The following is a 24,519-nucleotide window of genomic DNA, read 5'->3' as shown; positions in this document are numbered from 1 at the left end:
CGGTCTCAACAGCAGCGCAGCCATCTTGTTTGTTTACGTGATGTCACGGAGCGCAAAGAGTCACTCGCGCTCCCGCCACTCCCGCTTCGAGAAATTTTCGGTGCACGAGGAGCGCTAACGTGCGCGTCATGAACGCGGAATCATGCGCAAAACTTTTCTGCGTTGGTCGATTATCGTTAAGGGGCCGCAATTATTTCCAACTTTTTCTCCCTACAAAATACACCAAATACAAACTTCAAAATACAGCCACGCCTCAAAGTCCTAATTTTTATTTGGGACCTCTTTTTGTCTCGTAATGTTGTTGAGGCAGACGGCGGTAAAGCGCACCCGCGTGCGCGCGCTTTTGGTAGCAGACGATCGTCCTTTCCAAATTCGCCATATTCAGTTTTGAACGGACCAATGAAAACAAATTAATAACAGTGATTGTGAGTTTTTGCGAGAAAATAATTCAGTAGGACATCACAATCAAATTTTGTGCAGACATCAGTTTGCGAAAAAACCGTTTGTTAGCAGACGGAACACAGCTTCTGTTCGTTGTTCGCCATCACGCGCGGAGAGCCGTGCTCTCCGCTAGTATTATTTACCTAGGAAATCATACATTGCCGTGTAACCATCCTGTCAGCTAACCTTTTTGTCGAAAGCAACTTCCTCGTTCCATTTGCGTTAACAACACTTCGATTGCCGTACGCCCGCGCGAAAACGACGACGATCTCGAGATGGACGACGCTCCGGAAGAAAGGTACGAACTCGATTTAAAATTTTTGCTAAAATAGAAAAAAAGAAAAAAAAGAAAAAAGAAGTACTAAGATTGGCGTGGGATCACTGCTCGAACCTAGGACCATGCCTGAGGTCACGCAAACCCCGGAAAGACAAGAGGGGGATCAAGTGCCTCCAGGAGCTCCCAGGAAAACCAAACATCAGAGAGAGCCACAGCGTAACCTCCGGCCCAGAAAGCTAAGATACGACACGGGTAAAAACAAAACAAAAAGATTTTTTACGTATTTTTATAAATCGGTTATTGCATACTGCTTGACACGCGGAAATACTATTACGGCCCATTATCACACAGTGGCGTAAATAGTAGATATGACGGCGCCTATCACAGCGGCGCCCATGGCAAATGAAATTTCGCGCCCCTCATAATGATAGTGTTAATGACATCATCATCATCATCATTATATTTTTATTATGGGTGGACTCGGCTCGGTGGCCCCTTCCCAAGTGGCGCCCAGGGCACTTGTTCACCCCCCCCCCCCCCCCCCCCCCCCCTTCCCCCTAGTTACGCCACCGATTATACAGAAGGAATTATGGAACGTAAATTATTAAATTGAGGTTCTGCCATATGTAGATTTTTGTCTTCAGACCTTTTTACAATTTGCTATCGAAAAAATAAAAGAACATATGTATGTTTTATTTCTAGTAATTATAAATTTACTCTGAGTATTAATCAAGGGCTATTAGCGGCGAGATGTTTCGGTGGCGCCCTCCTATGGTTCCCCCTTGTGACGTCATTACCTTGCGAACAACAAGTTCGATGGTGTTTGTAAATAGCATGGTGGAAGCCTGAAATCATTGCGCTCTCAAAGCAACACTGCCAACACCGTCGAAATTAAAGTTCTTTCATTCCTCTTATTTCCGTCGATGGTATACCCTTTCCGACGTCATAGTCAGCTTTTGGGCCAATCGTGGAAGGCCGACCACAGCGACGCTTTCAGTCGCGCACGTCGCCAATTCACCAATACTTAAGGATATAAAACCCCCCTTCCCAAAATTCTATGCTTGAGAAAAGACTTGTAACCATGCTTGGTGCAGCTACTTTTAAACTAAAAAAAAAATCTTGGGATAATCTAATGCTAAGCTCACGTCCCGCAAAGTCCTCAACCCTTCCGCTTAGCAGAGCGAATGCTGGAGAGGAGGGACTCGCCTCCCCTTGGCGTTTGCTCTGCTAAGTAGAAAGGGAAAAGGGCTTCGCGGCAGGAGCTTGTCTCCCCTTACTTAACCTGCAACAGGATATAGTGATCTGAATTTCACCAAGAGTTGTGCAGTTTCTTCAGGGCTGAAGAAGCTGTTTCTCAACAAAACGTTGGCCAATTTCAGGCCCAGTAATCCGAGACGCTTCGTCTTATGTTTAGAATGACCTTTATAGTTACGTGCCCACTCTTTCTGTTTTCTCGACCTTGAATCTACCATTGCCAAAATAACTGGCACCACCTGGCAGGAAGTTGTGTTCGAGGATTTCCAAGATGATGCACTATAGTGTGCGCATCAGGAAGAAGTAGGAAGAAGTGCCTTCAAACTCGGGGTGAAAGATGAGCCAAAACAGGCACAAAAGGAGCCAGAAAAGCAGGGCAAGCTCCTCCGACAGAGTCCTCCACCCTTTCCACTTTAGCAGAGCGAACAATGGAGAGGATACGAGTGGAGTCACGATTGGTGGAGCCCTCTACGTGGCAGAGGCTTGTCGTGCTCTTCTCAGCTGCAACAGGCTAAAGCTTCCTCAGTCGACGGAGTGCCCGCACTCACTCGGGCAGGTGCTCACGCGCTACGATAGCAGAGCCCCCAAACTGGCAACTTGCAAAAATGATGGATTCAGCAGCGCATCTAAAATGGGAAGTGGTGGAAACAATTTAAAACTATGAAGTCCACAGAGTGGAGAATATTTTCTTCGACTTTACGAAGCCTTTTCTGGCAAACAAAAGGTCAGTCCGCATTTTCACGTTTGAGAGCGCTCGAGAGCGTGGCATTCTCTCGTAACAGCTCTTAACGATCGAGAGAATGCGCCAGCACGCTGTCGTCGTCCATCAGGTAGCCAGAACATTTCCCGTCATGTACTTTTCTGCACATCGCACTGAGGGCGTGAAATAACTTCGACGATGTTATAAGCGACCGCTCTCGATAGGTATAGCGCCAAGATTTAAGATCTTGCAAATACTGAAAAACCTTCAGTCTAGTTATACGCAGATTGGAGTGTTCCAAGGCTACCCGACAGGTGGCGCCAGTGTCTTCCCTCGTCGTAAGCAATTACGAGGCAATGCAACACACTCGAGCACAGTCAAATACAAATGTGCGAACAAGCCTTTAAAGGTTTAGGACTTCCTGACGTCTGTGCTCTAATGTCGCATGACTCCGGAACCAAAGACATGAACCAAGAAAGTCCCACCAGCGCGTCAAAGGAAGAGTTGTACGGCCTGCTGGAAGCCCGCATCAACAACAGCGAGGGCACATGGGTGCAGTGCTGCGAAGCAAAGTGCAACAAATGGCGCTACCTCCACAACGTCCTCGACCCCAACGAAGTGCCCGACGAGTGGTACTGCTTCATGAACAAGGGTGAACAGCTTCCATCCTAGCATAACCGCCACCGCCGCTCTGCCGCCAGAAAGGATGAGCTCTCGAGCAAAGTATATTGTATGAGCGAAAGAGCGTTATTGAATTTTGGCTTGCAGTTTTTGTTTTACCGTTACAATAAAAGACATTTGAAGAAAAAAACGGCAGCAAGCGTATTAAGGTCGGTGGCATTATCGTTCCTACCCTGCTCAAAGTAAGATTAGAATTCAAAGTTGAGGTCCCATACTTCAGACTGTTTGCCAAATTGAGAGATAATGGAGCTCGTGGGGACTGCAGATGGAGACAAAGCCTGGATCAGGTGTTTCAGCTCGTATTGTCTGTCGGGGTACATCACAGTTGTACCCCAGCTTATTTAGCGGACAAGTATTTTCAGCGAGATGAGGTCAAGAGAATCTGTAATGCAAGCTTCTCCTAAGGTTTCAATCGGCAGGCACCAATACCCCAACATTCTTCACACTCCAAACAAAGCGCAGTCCGTCGCACGCAGGCAGTGCATCATACCGTGGTTGTGTCCTTCTTTATTTAGACACCCAGTACAACAGCTGTGCAGCGGCAGAGCAGGACATGTCCCAAGAAGAGTTCGTAGATGTCAAGTTCTTTGTCGGCTCCATCGTCTGGGCCAAGCTGGGCTCATACCCCTGGTGAGGAGCGAGACCCCATCACCGCATGCTGCATGCTTCCTTGGTCCTCCTCTCCCGCCTGGCACGATTCTAAGGATGCCATTGGTCGCAACAGGTGGCCTGCCATGATTGACGATGACCCCGACGGTTGCCTCTACTTCTGCAATGAAGACCCTTACGACGAGGATCGTGTGGTAGGGGAGTTAGTGCACTAATCAGGAGACTAGAGCTGGACAGAGCCAACCTTTAAAAACAGTCCTAAATTGGATAGTCACTTGCAAATAGCCGGCGTCAACTTTCCTGGTTAACCTTCCCTTTCTGTTTTACAGCGACAGCTGGTAGTGGCCCTACCCCGGTTTTTCGAAAGCGAGAGCGTAAACGTCGTCAGTTTCCCCACTAAATTTAGCGGAAAGATTGATGTCACGTGACCTATGCACCAATTGAGTTTCCCGCTAAATTTGGCGGGAAAATTGATGTTACGTGACCTAACGCTATGGGACCTACAAATTCAGGTTCCCCGCTAAACTAAGCGGAAAAATTGATGTCACGTGAGCTGTGCACCAATTCAGTTTCCCTGATAAATTTGTCAGGAAAACACATGACGACCTTAAAGTTATTTATTCATAATCGACGTATCGACGCTAAATGAATGCAACGTCATTTCAATATCGGATCACCGTACGACACACGATTGGTAGAATGTCAATTGATTTTCATTGTCTAATAAGCAGCACAGCGGTCGCTGTCTGACATGTGATCACGGAGGTTATAAGTACTAAGAAGGGGGACGTTGCAACATTGGCGAAGTCTAGTCATAAAAAGTTTAAACGATGTTGTGGCCAACGTGACCGTAGATCTCTCTGGCAATTGGTGAGGACGGTAAGGAGGAATATGAGAAAGAGGCGAGGCATCAAGGGAGCATGGTTTGAGGAGGCTACGTGGCTGACGTCATGTCCTCTCCTATCCTTCTATCCTCCTTGAGTGTGATCATCGCGCAATTTTTCCTCCTTCTTAAAAAGTAGGAGGTTTCTGCATGGCCTCGCCTCCAGTACAAGCCAAACGCTTTTTGTAGTCGCTTGGTTGGGAGAGCATGCTTGAAGCTCAAGTGGCACCAAATTAGTATGTAGGAGGCTCATGCTGGAGGCAGGCCAACATGCAGACCTACATTTTTCTGGTTGTCCAGAACTCTAGTGAATGCAACATTAAGCCACCTTTGCAACAAAGAAAAAAGAAAGAAAAGACATTGCTTTGTACAAATATGGTCCCTTACTTGACAGAGTAAGTTCGTTAACCATTATTGGGCTGGGATATATACTAGCAGCTTCCTCAGAATTGATTTTCCATGGGCTAGCAGCAACAAGGCATGATCACTTCCACATCCTCGTTTTAAGTTTCATTTGGATTACATCAGTGCACACTGCTACATTTTTAAGGGTGGACCAGATTAATGATGCAACTGTTCTTAGCTTATCTGTAGGTGCAAAAGAAGTCGGAACAATGTACAATCACAGTGGCTTACAAACTGACCTTCTTTACAAACAAGATGGCTCTATACGAACAAAATGAGTGCACCCTTGCACAACCGTCTGCTTTGTAGATAGTTGCACAAGTACTACTCAACTTCTCCCAGTATTCCACAAAGATGTCAGATTAACAGGGTGATTTTGCAAAGAAAAAATAATAAAAAAGTGATATGACTGGAAGGTGAAAGTAAAACGAGAAGGTTGGTGACAAGGAAAAAGAATTGGCCCAAATCAACTTTCTTCAGCCAACGAGCCAAAGCTTGCTGGATAGGCAAACGACCGTCTTTGCTTGCACAGGCTCCTTTACGCTCCAACATTTTCCAACATAATGAAAATTATGCGCATAGTATTCATTCGGCCCTAAATAAAATGGCCGGCATAAGTGTGCATAATTTGGCACCCATTAAACCAGAAAATAAACAAAAAAAAACTGCCCGGCTTCTTTGCTGGCCACCAGAAACTCTCACCAGGCTAGACTGCATCAACCTTTTTACCAACAAGAACCATAAGGCTGTTGCATTCAATAGAGCACACCTTGCATGCACATCCAAGCTCGCCGACATTTGTGACAAAGCAGTGTGCAGCACACCGAGTGTAGCACTCCGAGTCTTCCTGCTTGGCAGACGCACTACCACGTTACCTTCCTGGACAAGAATGTGACCCGTGCCTGGGTTCGAGAGGATCGCTGCGTGCCATTTTGTCCGGAAGGCGTGCCAGGGAACAAGGCAAGGAGCTCTGCACTCCCAAAAGCATGCACTAGAATCACCGACAGAAGGAGAACAGCAGAAAGTCTTTTTCCAATGTTTCCAGCATGTGCTGGAGGCCGAGCATGGCTTGGCTGTGCGCACACACTCCAGGTGCATGTTGCTCATGCTTGAGGCGGAACCACTCAAGCACCTACCCACCGTTCTAGCATTGTCAGCGACTATGCGGGCAGAAACTGAGGAAGAGGAGGAGACGAGAGGGGACGTCAGAACACCGAGCTCTGGTTGGAAGGATCAGTGAGTAGATGCAAAGCTAGCCATCTTTGTCTCCACTGCACTGTCCGAACGTGTTTGATCAAAAACTCCAGACACTGGCATTCTCTGTTTGATGAATGCAGTGGAGGCAAAAGCAGCTAGCTTTGCGTCTACTCCTTAATCGTTCCAACCATAGCTTGATGTTTGGATGTCCCCCTCGTCTGCTCCTCTCCCTCACTTTCTGCCCGCATAGTTATCCCAACAATGTAGTCGTAAAAAAGATAAACCCAAAGAATTGGAAAAGATGGAATAGCAGAACATAAATTTCAAATCAAGCTTGCATGCATCATGTTCATTCTTGGGGTTTGTTTTCCACGGTTCGAAGTAAACTCTGGTTCCATTTTTAATAAAAAAAGAAAAATAACTTGGTTCTGTTTTTTTCTTTTTTCCCCCTCCTCCCCATCTTTATTTTAGCAACCTGAGGAGTGCGAGGGTTGTATAATTTAAAAAAATTTGTGCTTATTCGTCATTAGAGATTTAGAAGAATTAAAGTGCAAATATATAAAACTCTTGATTAGAGACCTGGAAAAACTTGACAATTCGACTTTTGAATCAAATTGTAGCCTTTAAAAGTGCAGAAAATTTCCGTGAATTTGTAGCGATTATTTTAGCTCTATTCAGCGTGCTTCTCCCCACAACATGGGTGTGCCATGGCTAAGTGACATTCATGATTGGTGGGGTGGGGGGGGGGGGGGGGGGGGGGGGGCGTTGCAAGTGCCGCCTTCCCGCAAAACGCAAAAGGAATTGGCAGCTCTTCCAAAAATGTCTGTCAGCATAGATTAAAAAAGAAAAAAATTGTTTTTATTATTGCTGCATTTTAATATTGATTGCTAAAGTAAAACTTCCACAGCTAGTATTATGAAATTGTTACCAAGATGCCATGCAGACAATTTTCTATTCTAATTCCAAAAGCATAATAAATTTCCAACAATTCTCTTAAAACGAGCATAATGATTGCTGATTTTGTACTGCAGTAATGTTTCAAATAAAAAAGCAGCTAATGAGCCCCATTGAAAAGGAAACATGCCTTCAAGGCATTATGAGAACCTTAGTTTACTATACTGCTTTTACATTTTATGAAAATGATTTCATTCAATATTCGAAATTGCCGAATTGAATCTCAAATTATTAATTGTTGTTTGGGCACGTCAAAAACTTGCAGTCTGTTCTTTTTGCTGCCATTATGTGGCTCCAATCATGATTACACGTAATGCATACAATAAAATATATGATTAATTGGATACAGACAACATCATTATTGCTCCAAGTAATTAAGAAGAGGCTCGAGAAACAACCATTTCCCTGTGGAAGAATCAGATTTAAGAACAAAGCACCCTAACCTTGAGTCTGTGTCCTCGTCAGGTTCCCAAGAAATACGAGAGAGCTTTCAACGATGCCCTTGAGAGGGCAAAGCTCGCAGTCAAACTCCCCCTTCCGGTAAGGCTTCTTTTTTTCTTCTTTTTAATAGAATGTGTTTTTGGCGAAGGTAACTCGGTGACAATGTAAGACACAAAAGGCGTCATGACAGAGAGCAATATATAGCGTCCTCACTGCAGTGGGGCTATGCTAGTTCACGGGTAGAGCCTTACTCGCATTGGCTGGCGCAGGTGATCAATCGACCACAACCAATGGGGTTCTCGTAGAACGCCCAGGTATGAGTCACGGTACATAAACAATTGAACCGAGGTACGATGATTTCGTCAGGTATCTTATTTCGCTAAGTCTCGAATTCTCAGCGAACCACCAAGAACACAAAAGAAAGTCTCGATTGTATGCAAAAAGTGTGGAGATACAGGCGATGTGCTGCGAACGAGCTGGGCCCGTGATGTGTGTGCTTGTGGCATCACAATGTCGTGAGACTCTGACATTGCGTGAAGTCGCAGAGTTACGTGCCGTCGAGTCGCATGATAGTGTGATGTCGCGCGACGCTGCAACATTGCGCGACTTGACGACAAGTATGGCTGTAGCGTGACACACACTGATGCCGGTCGTGTAACACTCGAGCGTAATGTCTCGCACCTCTCATGAAACCCGGCCCCATAACGCACCCTACATTTAAATGCTGCCTCATTTCTTCCAAATCCAGGAACGGATACCGGAGTACTGCTTTATCAACAACTACCCTCCCTTACAAAGTGAATTTCTGCGATGGACACAGACTAAATGTAAGCGGTCGATTTGCACCTGTACGATAGAGTGGGAGGCAATGAGCTAAGAATACCACGTGTTAAGAAGGCTGGAATAGACTGCCACTATTCCCTGTCATAAAATGGTGGCAGTCCGCTTCGTGGTTGAGTGTGCCGAGGGTACCCCGTGGAGCATTTTACCCATTTGGTCAGTGCTTCGTTCAACAAGCCAATAATGCCACCCAGTGTACACTGCATGGCATTGTTAGCGTGGACAAGCAATTGCCATATTTTTTTTTCTGTGCTTCTCTTAGAATCAAAGAACTGCTGTCAAAACTATTATACTCCGTCTTACCCTACAATGGACTAGGGTCCAAAGGCTGGCAGGCGGAGCACTGCATCAGAAGAGTTTGCATCCGCAATGTGAAAGAGTGCGCGAGAGAAATTCCGATACGCAAACTACAAAGAGCACTAATATAGCGCATATGGTTCTCTGTTATGATAGTGCAATATTTTATATTGGTGAAATAAAGGTACTATCGCAGACGATATGAGCTGAAACAGCGCTCCGGCCTGTGCACGGTATTAGCTGCGCCGCTTGTCGCATCGCTCCCTAAACATGGCGCACCCTGAGGCAGAGATAAATTCTCACTTGCACTCACTGCGCCACTGCGCTCTTCCGGTTGTTTGCTAGCGAAAATATTGGTCGACAAAACCACCATCACGACGCGTGTGCCGTGTAGCCCAATGTTCACGTTTTCAGCTGACGTGAATTTCAGTGCATTTCAAGAAAGTGCCAAAGTGGAAAATGCGTTGTCACGCTTGTATCTCCTCGAGGAGCGCTGGCTGACGAAGCTGCCTTGGCCCCCAAAAGGAGCCGATCTGAATATCATCGAAAACATTTGGAGGCGCATCAAAGTAGCCATGTCACGGCGTCTCCTCCACCGCGCCACTGCCCACAAATTGTGGAAAGCAATGAGAGGTGAATGGGGAGTGGCTTCAGGATGAGCCAGACTTCGTGGCCGCGCTTTTTGATTTCTCATCAGACAGGATGAGAGTTGTGGTCGCGGGTCAGGGGAGAATTATGCGGTATTAAATGATTTTGTAAGTTTTACTGTGCCTCAGGACCCCCTGAACCGGACTTCTGCCGATTGAAACAAAGCTTGACGCTAAGTTTGCAACACACAGTTTGACGCCGTTAACCACGCATACTTTTGTGTGGTGCCTCCTTGATCCCAATCTTCTTGTATAGTGCAGTTGAACTTCCACGCCGACTATTAATCTTTTGTTTATCACATTATCCTCTGCAAATATTCTTTCGATTAAGTTTGAATCTCCTCCTCCCAGCAAATATACGACTGTTTGTCACACTTTATTAAGACTAGGAATTTGTAAACAAAAAAACTGGTGTATTGCCAGCAACTTGTTTTGTTTGAAACAAACACGTGGGCCCAGTAATACAAAAATAATCTTCTTGAATTTCTTCAAACCAATCAAGGTTACAAAACCTTCTCAGTAGCACGTATGCTTCCCATTTTTTTAAACATATGTGATCAATGAAAAAGAAAAAAAAGTAAATACCTTGGAGCCAGGCTAATTCTGGCTTACAAATTTTGGCCTATATTTTATTATGTCCTACCTTGTGCATGCCCCTATAATCAACCAAGAACAACCTAGGCCACGTCTTCTGATGCGACTTTCAAGAACGATAATCGCAGCTGAAATTTAAGACACTTTCTTCACCAGTCAGCGTTTTTTGTATGGGATTCTGCGCAGTAGAGTAAATTTAAGTAATCAATTCCAAAAGAGGGACCGCAAGTGAAATATTTTGTTCCCCCCGCCGCCCTATCACACACACACCCGCTGTCGCACCCGCCGTCTCGCTTGCAGACGGCCGGAAGAGCGCAGTGGCACAGCGAGCGCAAGTGAGAATTGATCTCGCACTCAGGGTGCGCCACGTGTGCGGAGCAAGGCGACAGGCGGCGCAGGTAGTACAGTGCGCCTGCCGGAACGCTGTTTCAGCTCATATTGTCCGCGATAGTACATGGTATTTAGTTTCATAAACGTTTTTGCCATATTTTGTTAACATGTCAACTCTTTCGAGAAGTGTGATGGCACGCAGGCAACACTGACGGAAAGTCGTTTGGCCTTAGCCATAAGAATCTAATCCAACTTTTGTGTACGTAAAACATACCCGGACCCGGCTGTACCTTCCGCACGCGGTCCCTACATACGTCCCGTGTCGAACACTCCATCTGACTCATTTTCATTTCTTAATGGCCACTGGTTCTGATCCTGGGTACTCTTCGCCCCATCGCTTCCAGATGGTATATAATACCTGCAGCAGTCTTCAGTAGTAGCAAGCAGACAGAGCAGCCACGAGGGCTCGATAAGCAAACGAAAAACTCGCCTCCTCAAGACGTGTCTTGACGCACTGATACGTACGACGGAGCAAATATACCGCGCAGTTTCTAACAGGCTCGTGATTGAACCTGGCGGCCTTTACCATTGGGCTTTAGTTGATCGTGGGATGAGACAGAGTATAGTGTGGTGTAAAGTGATAATTTGGGACACTAACTAGCAGTGAAGTTTCATGCCCACCAACGCACTTTGAAAGTTCCAAAAAGTGTCGACATTGGATCATGGCAACAGTGTCACACAGTGTGCTTCATTTGGGCATCGTAGTTGCGAGGCATTTCAAGATGGCATGTGCTGTTGAAGCACCATCGAGCAAACAGTTTGTCTTGAAATTGTATGGTTTGAAGACTGTTATGCACATTGTGCATTAGGCACTGTAGCCCCCTTCATTCGAAGAACATGATGTTGGTATTAGAACCGCCGATTGATACAGCGTGAGGCTTTAAATGTCTAAAGACGAGGCCACTCGGGTTAAATCTCCGGCCACAAACAATACCAGCGCTGAGAGTAACGACACCTGCCTGTGGCTGATCTGATCAAGTAGTATTGATCAACTGATCAAGTAGTATTTTTGTTCTGCGATTGGCTTCATAGAGGGATGTGCGCAGTGTATTTGTGCCAGGCCTTTAATATTAATAAAGTACACTTCTTGACATTGTTAGCGTGAACAGCCAATTGCCAGTTTTTAATGTTTTTCTCCTAAAATCGAACAGCTACAATAAAAAATTCCTAGCATTGAAGAAAGTACTCCTTCAAGACGGTAATTTAAACAGTAAAGTTTCTTGCCCTTCAATACTTTGTCTGAGCAAAATGCAAAAAAGTGCCAATGTCGAGTTCACACTAAAGGGTGTTGTGTAGTGTCCATTGTAGTTTCAGTTAAATCTAAATATAGGGTGATGCGAATATTCGAAACTTTCAAATGTTGAAGCGAATAATGCTATATTCAATTCAAACTTCAAATAGGAATATTCAGCAACTTCGAATATTTTCGAAGTATTTCGAAGTTTGAAATGCTGCAAAATATAAGGCAACTCCGGTCGGAAACCAAACCAATTTAAATGAGTAGTATCACTTTAGTGGCACGAAATATGACCACAGCTGAAATATTATTTCAAAGTGAAGCCGCATACTCCACTAAAACCGATTTAAAAGATGCGACCAGCTGCTTTTTAGCGGGTGGCAAGCTGGTTAGATATTAGTCAAGGAACACTAGTGCAGTATCCTTGAGACGTCATGTCGCAGGGGAGCTGTGGTTGATTGGTTGTACCGCGTACCACATCAGGAGTACCGCATACCGTTGCGACCGTACGCCTGATGATCAGTGCTGCCATCTTTCTACCAAATATTTATAAAACTACACACAATATCTAAAAAAGAAAAAATTTTATACCTTGTAATTGAGAGGCACTGCTTTAGATGAAAACAGTCGTAATCCGAAATTAAAAAAAATATTCACTGGAATTCCCTTTTAGTTTGGAGTAAAAAAAAACAACAAAACAGTATGCACGCGTAGCTCGTTATCTTCTCCCTTTCTCTTTTTTCTTGAAGAAAGCTGAATTAAAAAAGTGACTTCCGACACGGCTTGCATGCAAAACGGGGTGTCCGACGATGCATCAGACAATTTCATAATGCACGATGTTGAATCTGTGTCCGACGTGTTTGTACGCCATGGGCAGCTGGAGACTGCAGATATGAGGACTAAAAACCTGGAATTATGAATGCGTCGTGGTCCTTCCATTACCGCGGGGAAAAAGGTAAACAGCGATAGCAATAACAATGCCTTTTCTAAAGGAAGTACTGACCGTATATTAACCTGTAAACATTAAAACTTTAAACTTGGAGTTCCATCTCACACACATTTTTCAAGTATATTCTCTGAAGGAAAAAACAGTATTGGTATATGACGCGGAGGGAGGGCAAAGGAGGAATCGCTGTATTTTTGGGCTAGGTGGCACTAGCCTGTCGCCTGTGGGGCCTCGCACAGAAAATCCTTTCAATTGGTAGAAGGATTGTGGAAAGGAGAAGCATCTACTGCTGGCAAGCATCACTCTGTAGTACCTATCAATAGCAGCAATGGAAGTCTTCAGCGAAAGGTTGTTTTCAGCATTGGGGAATGTTGTCACTGCCAGAAGGAAACTCCTCCTAGTCCCAAAACGTGAGGAACAGCTTGTGTTCATGCACAGTAACTTGAAACAAGTTCACCAACCAAGGCCTATTTTCTTTACTCTATTGTGGATGGCATTTCTAATGGATGACCCCAAAGTGTTGTGCAAATGAGTCTCAGCACCGTCATGGACGATTCACATTATGGGCAATTCTACTTTCGACATTGTTCATCTTGTCACAAAGGACAGAAAACACACCTCCTTCTATCGAAATGTTGCGATTCCACAGCATAATCGCGAGGCAAAATTTAGAATATTCCCCGACCTGCAGCCGCGAGTAGCAGCCATGAGAACCACGCGGCATGACGTCAACGGGGGTCGATAAAAGGTAACTTTTCTATAAATCTTGTCAATCCAACATAAATATAAATGCGTCAAAAACCTGGTATCATCGACCAAACATTTATTATACGGAGTTTTAGTGGCGCCATCTATCCTAGCTCCACAAAACCGTCGGCTCCATCTGCTACCGCGAACAGCCGCCAGAAGCCAAAGGGGGACAAAGCCGGACGGGTATGGCCGGAACCGGATAAGACTTTCCTCCTTTCACCATATTGTTCGCGCTGCGCAAGGCAGCACGTGGTCAAGCGGTCGCGAGCGGATGAGTTCTAGCTGCTCACTGATGGCTCTAGACAGAGAGCTTCAACGGAATCCCGCGCGACCCCCATTGACGTCACAGCGCACGTGACTAGGAAGATGGTGAAGGAGTTGAGAGGTGCCCAAAACCTCAATCTTTGTCCATTTTTAAAATAAAAACTAGGACATCCAGGCAAAAGCGGTTTTTCGTTTTTTACTTAAGAAAGGTTGAGACACCAACTCCCAAATTATTTAAGCAAAGCACTGAAATTGTTGCACAGCTCCTTTAATGAGACGTGACTGTATTAAGATAAGAGTAATTGCAAAGGTAAGCTGGCAGCCGATCATGGTAGAGAACCCTGAAACTTTGCCATCTTTGTCCTTTTTTTTTTCTTGTTCCCTAGCTTCAAGGCTTTCTTACTTTGACTGTGTGGATAACCGAAAAACTACTTGCTTCGCCTCGAAATTATTCTATTTGATTCAAAATTATTTGTACAAAGTAACTATTTGCTTCCAACAGAAAAATTAATATTTGCATGTCCCTAGTAAATTGTGTTTTTCTAACTGCAAAAAAAGAACAAAAAAAAACAAAACTATGCATTACCAAAAGTCTAGTCTCCAACCAAATGTGGTCGGGATCGGATGTCGAAATTCTAGAACTTGACGTTATCGAATTCAAAAGTAAGAAGTGATTTTAAGCAATTTGCAATGAAAGAATGGGGCCAGCTCTCAGTAGCAGACGCTAGTTACCTCCTCGTATTTGCGGGCTCCGTCGGCTGTCAAGTGTTCATTGAAAACAATGTTGGGTTCTGACAATGATAACTGATCATAAACATTAGCCTATATACCATTGGCACGAAATGAAATGTGACCACTGGAATGCATGGCCTTTGCTATATGCTGCACTACCTGGAGGCACATAAAACTGCAGAGTGGAGAGGAGGCTTCGAGAGTGTGCACTTTCTGAGATGTGCAGATAGCGCTGCATCTGTCAAAGGCCACGCATTCCCACATTCAGATTTCATTCCGATAATACATTCGGCAGAGACTGAGCATTTGACAATGCATATTTTATTTTTACCGCAATAAAAACATGGCTCACATTTCTCTCAAATGCGTTGAAGTTCCATGGTTTGGAACAAAATAGCTCCACCTGAGACTCACGAATAGAAAACACTCTTGATGTTGCAGCCAAGCAGCCCAGGAAGAAGTCATCGAAATGCAAGACCACCACTCAGCCATTGACCAGTGACATGCCGCCAGGTATATTTTGGAAAAGAAAAAAAGGAAGGTAGAAATCTGGGCTGCTTGCTATGTCCAAAGCCCGTCTCCGAGACTGCATGGCTAAAAATAAAGCACAGTTTTGCTGAACAAATTTACAAAAAAATTAATGTGCATTTGTTACAAACATAGACAGATTTTGTTGTTACAGTCTGCACTTTGTAACACCTGATATTGGTCTCGCAGTCAAGCGTCCCAGGGGCAGACCACCAAAGGTGCAGACCACTACTCAAGAGACGATGCAGCAAATGCAGTCAGGTAAGGGCTGTTAAATCGAAGTTAGCTAGAGGTTCATATTCAACCGTAAAAGCTGAACTCTCTACCTTGACACACATAAAAGAATGCAACAGATCAAAATGACTCGGCAACTTTTTACCTTTGAAAAAGAATGCAGAATTTTAAGTGTCCTACTTTTTTCACATTGCTACCAACATCCCAGTGCATGTATGCAATAAAAACATGACAGGAAGTTCATAGGAGCTGCTACTGAAAACCACAATGACAGAAAACTTGACCTTTTTAATGCAAGTTCTGAAACCATAAACCCTGCACACACTGTTTTCTAGCAAGTGCAGCGACTAACAGCCATGGAAGAGGATCCAAGCCGGCATTTAAGGGAGCCAAAGAAAGGGCAGCAGCTTCTAAAAGTGACCTAAGGCCAAATAACCAGTCAGCCACCGAAACCATAAAAAAAATGCAGAAGAGGAAAGACGCCGGGGCTCACCAGAAGACCGTGCAATGCCAGGAGCAGACGAAGAGTGCACTGGGTGCAACTGCCATCGTTCAACAACATCCGCAATTGGCGACTGCAGCAGTGCTTCAAAATTTGCCTTCAGCGCAACCTCAGATCGAAGAGGAGGCAGCCATTTCTGTCCCCATTCCAAACGAAGCTTTAAATCCGAATCTCGTCCACTGTTTATCTGCGGTTCAAGCAAACTGTTCCCCAAACAAGGATCAGGAACCAAGGATGCATCTGGAAGCTGAAAAACAAGAACCAGCAAGCTGGATACAAGCCAGCCAGGTTAAAGTTGAAGTCGACATTTTGCCACTGTTTCAGAGGTTACGTGCAGCAACTGAGGAATATGGTGCACTGGGACAACTGAAGCCGGCGACCGGAGCTTCTGCAACAAAGTTACCGAAACGGACACCAGTCTTGTTCGAGACTCCGCTCTTGTTCTCGAAAGAGGAGAGCCAAAAAAGCTTGGAAGGCATCGTGGACATGAATTCCATCATTCAGTTTCTAGGTGACGACATTGAAAAAAATTGTCATTCCGAAGACGGGACCTGCCAGACAGACACCAAAACTGAAATCATCCCAGCTTCAGTTGCAACAGCGAGCGGAGAGCTGCTTTCACAACTGAGGCCGAAAGAGTCGACATTGGCGTCGGTGCAACCGTTTGGCGAGGCGTCTCACAGTGAACAGAGCAACACTACAACGAGCAGCCGAATGCAGAGTGGTACTGATCTCATGCCAGAGGTTTCTCCTATGAAACAGGTAAAACAAGAGGTCCCAAAATACTACAAAGAAAAAGCAGCTTTCAAAGAAGACAAAAGCACGACTTGGAACAAGGCGAAGAGAGAAATAAATGGCAAGTCACAGAAACCGAAGAATCCGGGTGCCAAGGAGCCAGTCGTAGACGTTGTTGCACAACTTTTAAACGATGCCGCAGCACCTGCAAAATCAGCTAAAGGTCCGGCAGAGAGAGCTAGCAAGGCGACGGCATCAGTAAGACATACTGTGATACCCACGAGGGCATTTGACAAAGTGGCGGCCGAGGTGCCGGCAAGACCAGCCACGATACCAGTGAGCGGCACTTTCAAAGCGGCAACGGTTTTACCGCCGAAACACGTTGTCACGATACCAGCGATGGCACTACCTCTAAAGGAAGCCGTGGCACTGGAAAAACCGGCTGCCAAAACGGGACGCGCCGCCAAGCAGGCCACACATAAAGCACCCCATCAAAAGAGACTGTTCAAGGTCCCGACAAAGGAATCGGCGACAACGCCGCCCGAAGGCTTCGCAGCATCAGAAGGGATGCCAAGCGCAAGGACAAACTCCGACAAAGATCAGCTGACCTCTAGCAGATCGTGGACGACACTTTTGGAAGATAGCGACTTTGACGCCTTGTCTGACCTAAGCTTGACGTTCGAAAACAGCCTGTCGAGCGCCTCCCAGAACATGGAAAAGGATTGCGACAGCGATTTCGCAAGCCTCGCATCGATGGACTGTTCGCAGGCCTTCGGCGATGAAGAATAACTCGTCGAATTCCACGTGCGACCTCTCGTTCAAAGCATCTGGTGCTGGGAAGGCCACCCCAAGCACATGGTTGCAGTGCCACATTTGGTCTGCCTTCAATTTTAGTATGTAAAAACTCCATAACTGTTGTGACGCGAATCTGTTAGACCAAGAATGTTTGTTTGACGCTTGCACTTCCAGCAGCAACTTTTTATTGTAAAACTCACCCAACCAAGAAGGAAAAAAAAAAAAAAAATCTTGCCCCAATAAAAAAAAATGCTCCAAATCTCGGTCTTCACCTTACATGCTCACAAAAACAAACAAACAATCGCTCTCTCTGCTCAAAACAGAAAAAAACAGCCTTGCCCCTGCGAGATGGCGGTGATGTCGGAGGCAGCTCCGAATGGGAATGAACGATGGTGAACCTGGGTGCGACTCGGCTGCTCAGTCCGACTTGGTCTTGGGGGCGTCCTTGTGGTGGAGGAACACGCAGCCGAGTAGGAACACGCCGAACATCACGGAGAAGGCGCTGAGGTAGTAAGGGTATGCCGATGGGATGAAGCGCTTGTACTGCGCGTGCTGCAGCGGCTGCATGGACACCTGCGGAAACACGGGCCAAATTGAAGGACGATACTACCACGCTCGTATGTAGTCGTACATTTGGGTGAAAAGCAAGAACCTGCCTGAGTGGTAGTGTAGAGGTGCGTGTAGGTGACACGGTTGTAGTCCACTTTGAACTGGTACACTCCGTAAACGTCCGGAACCTGGAATTGGGACTCCTAATTCTGGCGTGCATTGGTTGACACCGCATATTCATTTGTATAGATTAAAAAGACAACCAACTTCGAAGAATAAATAAAAAGCTAAGGAAGACCTGGGTTAATAAAATTTTTGAGTAATCCCAGTAGACCTAAATTTCAATAACAAAAAAAAAAAAAGCTTTCTCAAGGTATTAAAACGAACAAAAGAAAACCTTTTTGCAGCCGATCTCGACGTCTAACGGTGGAACAAAAACGTTCCAGAGCATCTTCGCAGCCGCGACGCGACGTAAGCTAGCCCGAAAAACGCATAAAAACGAAGCCTCAACGAAGAGCTTTTTGTCTTGTGGTCGGCTTCGGAAAGACAGGATGCACTCGCCTTTTTTTGACCAGCTTGGTGCGTACAAACGGGTCGATGGGAACAAACTCCAGCTGCAAGTCGTCGGCGTCGAAGGGCACACATTGGCCGCCCTTCAGAATCTCCACCTTGATGCTGTACACCTGGAAGTTAAACTCCGCAAATCGCTAAATCCCCACCAGACGGAAACGCCGGCAAAAGAAACTCGTTTCACGAGACATACGACGTCGTTCATAACGGTGTACGCTTCCGGAAGCGTCTTCTGGCCCTTGGGGTGGTGGCGAACGTTCTGTGCCCTCAGCACCCCCTTCTCCTTGAACAGAACACCCATTGAGAGAGGGCCGTGGCAAGTGTCCGGTTGCTGGCGCTCTCGTACCTGTTTCAGGAAGGCAGCTCCTCGCTAGGAACATACATTACTGGGTTTAATGTTACTTTTAGTCCGCAAGGTCCGACGGAGGAAATGACATCCTAACTATGCGTCGCAGAAAGCCAACACACTGTGCGAACGAGATGCTAGCGGCCGTCAAAGAATGCTAAAGTCTGGGAACGTGACGTGCCCTGGGTCAACGGATAAAGCGGGAAGACAAAATTTCTCCATGATTCGACGTCCACCCAAATCTAATATTCGTCAAACCGAGAAATGGCACTGTGGGTGCCTGCGGCAATTCGGTTCAGAACAACATACCTGTCGGCAAGAAAGAAAATGGGATTATCTTTCTTGACGACGGGTTTGTTCCGCCGAAATAATTGCAGCAGACGCCCATGATGCCATTTCTCAACTCGACGAATGTTGGGCTTAGGTGGATGTCGTCCTCTCAAACTTTTGCATTCTATCACCACCGCTAGCGTCCCGTCCAGTCAAAGTTAAAGCATCCTGCGATGCGTGCTTTATTTATTCTGGCTAAATAGCAGAGTTTCATTGACTGGATCGGACCCTCTAATGTCGCCTAAGGTTTTCCACCGAAAGTGTACTCGCAGGTCCTACAACTGCTCTCCTGCGCGCTCGTAACAAATTTTTTTTTTTTTAGAAACATGGGAAGATTTTTTTTTTTTTTTTTTTTATGACAAAATTTGAGAATGAAATGGCCCAATTTAAACCGGAGCAACAGAATGCACGGCTTTCCACCGTGTGCATTTTGGACCAGTGGCGGACCCAAGGGGGGGGCGACGGGGGCGGCCGCCCCCCCCCCCCAAACAAGGTCGACCCCCCCCCCCCCTCCCCCTTCTCGGAGGGCAATTTGACATGGGGGGACCCCCCGGTGCACACGAAAGAGTGGGAGAATAGTACCCTTACAAATTTCCCGCCCCCCCCCAAAACCGAGTTCTGGATCCGCCCCTGTTTTGGACAGGAGAAGTGAAGAACTTGTTGCTGAAGAAGTCCAGAGAGCCACAGTACACGACGCGCACATTGTTCCTCGCTTGCAGACAGGGCCGTACCCAGAAAAAAATTTCGGGGAAGGTTTTCGGGGACAACGGCGGCCATTTTGAAAATGTCTATTGTCTTATTTTCGCCTCTGAATCATGTGCATCGGTGGCATATAATGGAGAGTTATAGCAAACCGGAGAACCGGTCCCGGTTTGGTACCCGGTAGCCGACCGGTGCTACTGCGCGTGCGCAGAGGTGGAGATTAAAATCGGCTGGCTGCAAGTGCACCGACCAGGGCCGTACCCAGAAAAAAATTTCGGGGGGGGTCAGAACCCCCTATCCCCCCCCCTGGTTACGGCCCTGCTTGCAGAGCCGACACGAGTACAGTGTTCTAGCCCACTGCATGCGGGTACTGTCGAACAAGATGCCGCCTCTCTCAGTTCACGAAGCGCCCCGAGGAGCGAACGGACTTGTTGCGTGAAGCCAAACCTTACCTCAGTGATTTTGCTGTCCGGGTTGTAACTGTAAGCTGTCAAAGGGGCCGTCAGAGCTTCATAGCACAATAGGGTTTTCCTGGTCAAAGATAATGCTTAAAAGAAAAAAAAAAGTGAATATTTTGGAAAATTTAAGGAACACGTCTAAGAGTTTTGTGCCTAAAAAAACATACCCTACAGCCCTGAACAGAACAGGAGGGATGTTCTTGCTGCCAACCACCGTGGGAGCATTGATAAGGTTCTCGCTCTCGGCAACTATGGTTGTGTGCTGGAAAAACGCAATGATGTGCTCTCGGACATATGCAATATGAAACATCAGCTATACATAGCTTGCACAGACGTCACTTGGTCGGACATGGGGGAAAGTGCGTCAGGGAGTGTATCTTCCACTGAATTAACGAGGCACTTCTGGCCACCAGAAAGAGGGGCCGACTGACGTCCTGTCCTCATCGGTGTATGGCTACTTCCACCTTATACGTAAATACATATAGTGCTCTGGCAAACCATACGAGTCACTCGACTTTGTTTTTACAAGTTGGAAAGCCGGAAACAACTTATTTTTGTAGGCCGTGGGGATTTGCTAGCTACCAACAGTGGTACCGATAGAGAAACCAAAGGGTTATCTCAACAGCAGCGGTGATCTCAAAGGAGATGTCAAACCTTGTAGCGTAATCCCACATCTCTGCGACAATATGGATGACGTTTAGGCCTACACTACCGCGGGTCATTTTGACAATTACCTCCGTCGGTGCCAATGATCGTCCACCTTGTCTCACTCTCTCGAATATAGCGGAAAAGACACACATACCAGAGTAATAAAATAGTCCAACAGTATTTATTAAAACACTCTCCTATACAAACTACTATGTCTCCATCCAAAATGCTCCCCGTGCCGGCAAGGTAAAACGCCTGCCAGACACGGGGTTCCAGAGAGCCAAGGTCGGGGAAGCATCGGAGAAGTCGCCGATAAACATCCTATCTCTTTCGCGGTCACCGAACGAGTCCCCTTCCCGAAAGCGGGAAAAGACGAGGAAAAACCTTCTTGCCTGTTGGCAGGGATGGGCACTATTTCAAATACAGGTATTTGAAATACATATTTTAAATACTTTGTGTATTTTGCATTTGTATTTAATTAGAAATTGGGTAATGTATTTGACGTGTGTATTTAAATACTAAAACGTGAGTATTTCAAATACAATTGTAATTAAATACAATTTTGTGGGCGAAAGTACATTCCTCAAATTTATTGTTACTGTCCAGAGCAGGAAGAAAACTGCGTTCTGCACCGAATGCAGTGTCTCTCAATCAAGCACAAGCATTTAGTGACTTCATGATTACGGTGCTAGTCCAGGGCAAGAATAGTGACGAAATTGACGTTCACAGGCAGACTGGATAAATAAGTGCCTGTGACAACTTTTGATGCTTTCCAGCCTGATTTCCATCCATATTTTTGCCTGGAACATTCTAAATGCGCGGGTCGTTCAGATTTTCGTAACTGGTGCGAGTTGCAACAATAAAAAATTCTCTAGCTAGTGCTGCGCGTCTTGGTCGTCGCGGTTCTTTGTTGGCCTATACCAAAATGTAATTGACAAAAAAGCTGTTTCAAGCTCTGTACTTTTTTCACCTATTACGTCCAAGCCGATTACGTTTTTTTGTGATTATATTTCTATTACGTTACTAGAGCCTCGCACACTAACTCCCGAGTGTGCGATGCAAAATTGAAATGAGATACCCAGAAACCTGTTGCAGGTGCCCTGAAGTCGCTGACGCAAATTTTGAGGAATGTATTTGGAAAAGTATTTGGAAGAGACCAAATACATTTGGTTGTATTTGTATCTTGTACTTAAATGCTTTTTTGAAAATGTAATTAGACTTGTAATTAAATACATTTTTGACGAAGTATTTTGTATTTGTATTTCGACACATATTTGCATGTATTTTGCCCATCCCTGCCTGTCGGTATAGTGATCCGCATTTGAGCGGGGGAACGGAAGAAGGTCCCTTCCTGGGGGAGAGTGAGGGGAGGGCCCTCCAAGACAGGGGACCATCCGCTTCACGAACAGGTCGGAGCTCACAGCAAAGGAGGCTGAGCGTTCCGACCTGCGGGTGTTATCACAGGCATCGGGGAAGGGATATCGCAAGAATCCCCACATGCCCCCTTCCTTAAAATGGTATGTGGATTTCAAGAAAGAATAAAGGAGGCCCACCTGCTCTCATAAAATAAAATATAACTATAATATCTACCCTCTAACAAGCGACACCCAGCACGCGTCTTCACTGTGTCCACCGGCAACAGCTCGCACACAGGGCAAAAGAACAGGAAAGGTCAAGTCAAAGTGCTCGAATGCTGTCATCACAGCACCGCACAGCATCACAAGCATCGTGCTGATGCAGATGGACCTAGGTGTCATGGTACGAGCTGGCCTGCAGTAGAGGGCGGTGAGGCGGTCGTTAAGACGGCAGCACTGAAAGGCCGACGACCGCCGCCCACCAGCGGAGACCAGCTGGGGACGTCCCAAAGACACGCCGCCCAGGGGGTCGGCACCATCTCGGCCGCAGTAGGATGGTGAGGGGGGTGGACAACCCTAAAGCAGACATGCGAAATCATACAGCCAGCAGGCAACAAGCCCCGAAGCTGGGCGCAGCTTTCCCCAAAGAGAAAAATGATGCCGTAGCTTCCAAACGAGGGGGCACGCGTAACCGATGTTCACCTGCCTGGCTCCAAAGGCGGCTGGAACGGGCAGGAGCAAATGATGTTGGCATCAAGCAGACACAAATCAAAACCCTCCGCGCCCACTGCAATACCAGCAGTGAATACAGCATGCACGTCAACAGTATGTAAACTGCTTCTTGACGCCGACGATTATGCAGCCCAGCTCCTGGAGCCCGTCGGAAGCAGTACCAGCTAGTTATTGACGTTATTGGCAGGCATACCGTCCGACTCTAACTGAATGTCCAAGACTACTCAGAGTCAAAGAAAAACGTGCATATTTACATTACCAGAGTGCACAGCTGATCCTTTGCTACTCTTTTCTGCAAACCTTGATCCCTGTCGTACATAAAAGGTCCGCCCAGTTCTCAAACACGTCGTCGAAACTTCTATATACATTTTCCCTTCAAGACAAGTTGTTGGTGGTGTGCAAGGAAACAATTACACATAACAAAGGTGAAGGGTTTACCTCAAGCATGGAGAACAAAGGGTCTCCCGCAACAAAGAATGTTGCTTGGTATGCAAATTCAAGACAGGAACGCATGTATGAATCACACTGCGCTCTCAAAGGAGTAGAACTGCGGGTTGCCAACTCGGCAATAGTGGCGAGATCAGGACGCTTGTGTTACGGGGTGATCATAGGCAAGGAATTGCTGGCAAAGGCCGGACAACGGGATAAAGGCCAGGTACCACGACCACAATAAAGTAAGTCGTGGCCCCACATTGGGCGCCAGAATATGTGGGAAGGTCACTGGTGGTGGTAACCAAAGGGTTCAGCGGCGGTCTCTAATTGGGAGACGCCAAGCCTAGTCTCACACCCTGCAGCTTTTTCTCTGAAAACACCACTACGATCGGGTCCGAACATCAGCCGCACAACTGATCCCTTTTCTGAAAAGGAGGAGCACGTACCACAATAGGAGTGGGTCCAACGGTGTTTATTAAAACACCAAAAGACACACTGTCCCAAACCCCAGCGCTGAAAAGGCAAGATGAAAGTCTCACCCTGTCGACACCGTCCTGAGAGCGGGGTCCAGGGCAAGCCAAGGAAGTCCTTCGCCGCACGTCCGATCTCTATCGCTTCCGCGGGTGCGGTTCCTGCGTTCCCGAAGTCGGGAACGTGCATCGATCTCTTCCCTCCGCGGGCGTTGTTCTCACCCAAAACAACTAGGTTCTTGGATGAGCGGGGGGATGGAAAAAGGTCCCCCCAAAAGAGAGTGAAAAGGAGAGCACCCCAAGCCAGGGGGCTCTCCTACGCTTCACGAACAGGTTCAAGCTCACAGCAACCACGCCGAGCGCTCCGAACCACGACCATTATACCGGCCATCGGAAAAAGGTGATCAACAGTCCCCACATCCTCCTCTCCTTAAAATGCTTGGCGGGCCTTCCTGATGTAAGAGGGAGGCCCACCGGCTTTCATAAATAAAAACGAAAGAACAACAGGCTTACCCGAGCCCAAAGGGGCTCGAAGTCGTCGTTCCTGCCCAGCGGTCTCCAGGTCACAGCACGTCGAGGTTAATGTCTACGTCA

At 46.4% G+C, this 24,519-nt stretch overlaps 1 protein-coding gene and 1 pseudogene across 2 annotated transcripts; one reads left to right on the top strand and one right to left on the bottom strand.

Annotated features, from left to right (window-relative positions):
• The first annotated feature begins 300 nt into the window (after positions 1-300).
• Positions 301-17,584, top strand: LOC8029942. Of its 2 annotated transcripts, XM_029967954.4 has the most exons (11): positions 301-739; positions 837-970; positions 3,136-3,324; positions 3,869-3,983; positions 4,078-4,156; positions 6,109-6,210; positions 7,867-7,941; positions 8,591-8,669; positions 14,981-15,052; positions 15,257-15,328; positions 15,637-17,584. In XM_029967954.4, exons 1-11 carry the CDS (start codon positions 717-719, stop codon positions 17,325-17,327), a joined length of 2,631 nt encoding a protein of 876 aa, XP_029823814.2. In that variant the 5' UTR covers positions 301-716; the 3' UTR covers positions 17,328-17,584. The 2 variants fall into 2 exon arrangements, with proteins under 2 accessions (XP_029823814.2, XP_029823815.2); XM_029967955.4 differs by lacking the exons at positions 301-739; positions 837-970; positions 4,078-4,156 and having other exon boundaries at positions 3,141-3,324.
• On the bottom strand, positions 17,564-20,666 carry LOC115309705 (annotated as a pseudogene).
• Between the last annotated feature and the right edge of the window lie 3,853 nt (positions 20,667-24,519).

This window comes from Ixodes scapularis, unplaced genomic scaffold, assembly GCF_016920785.2.
Source record: "Ixodes scapularis isolate PalLabHiFi unplaced genomic scaffold, ASM1692078v2 PGA_scaffold9__187_contigs__length_104089568, whole genome shotgun sequence".
Taxonomy (NCBI): Eukaryota; Metazoa; Arthropoda; class Arachnida; order Ixodida; family Ixodidae; genus Ixodes; species Ixodes scapularis.
This window is presented reverse-complemented; position numbering and strand designations above follow the sequence as displayed.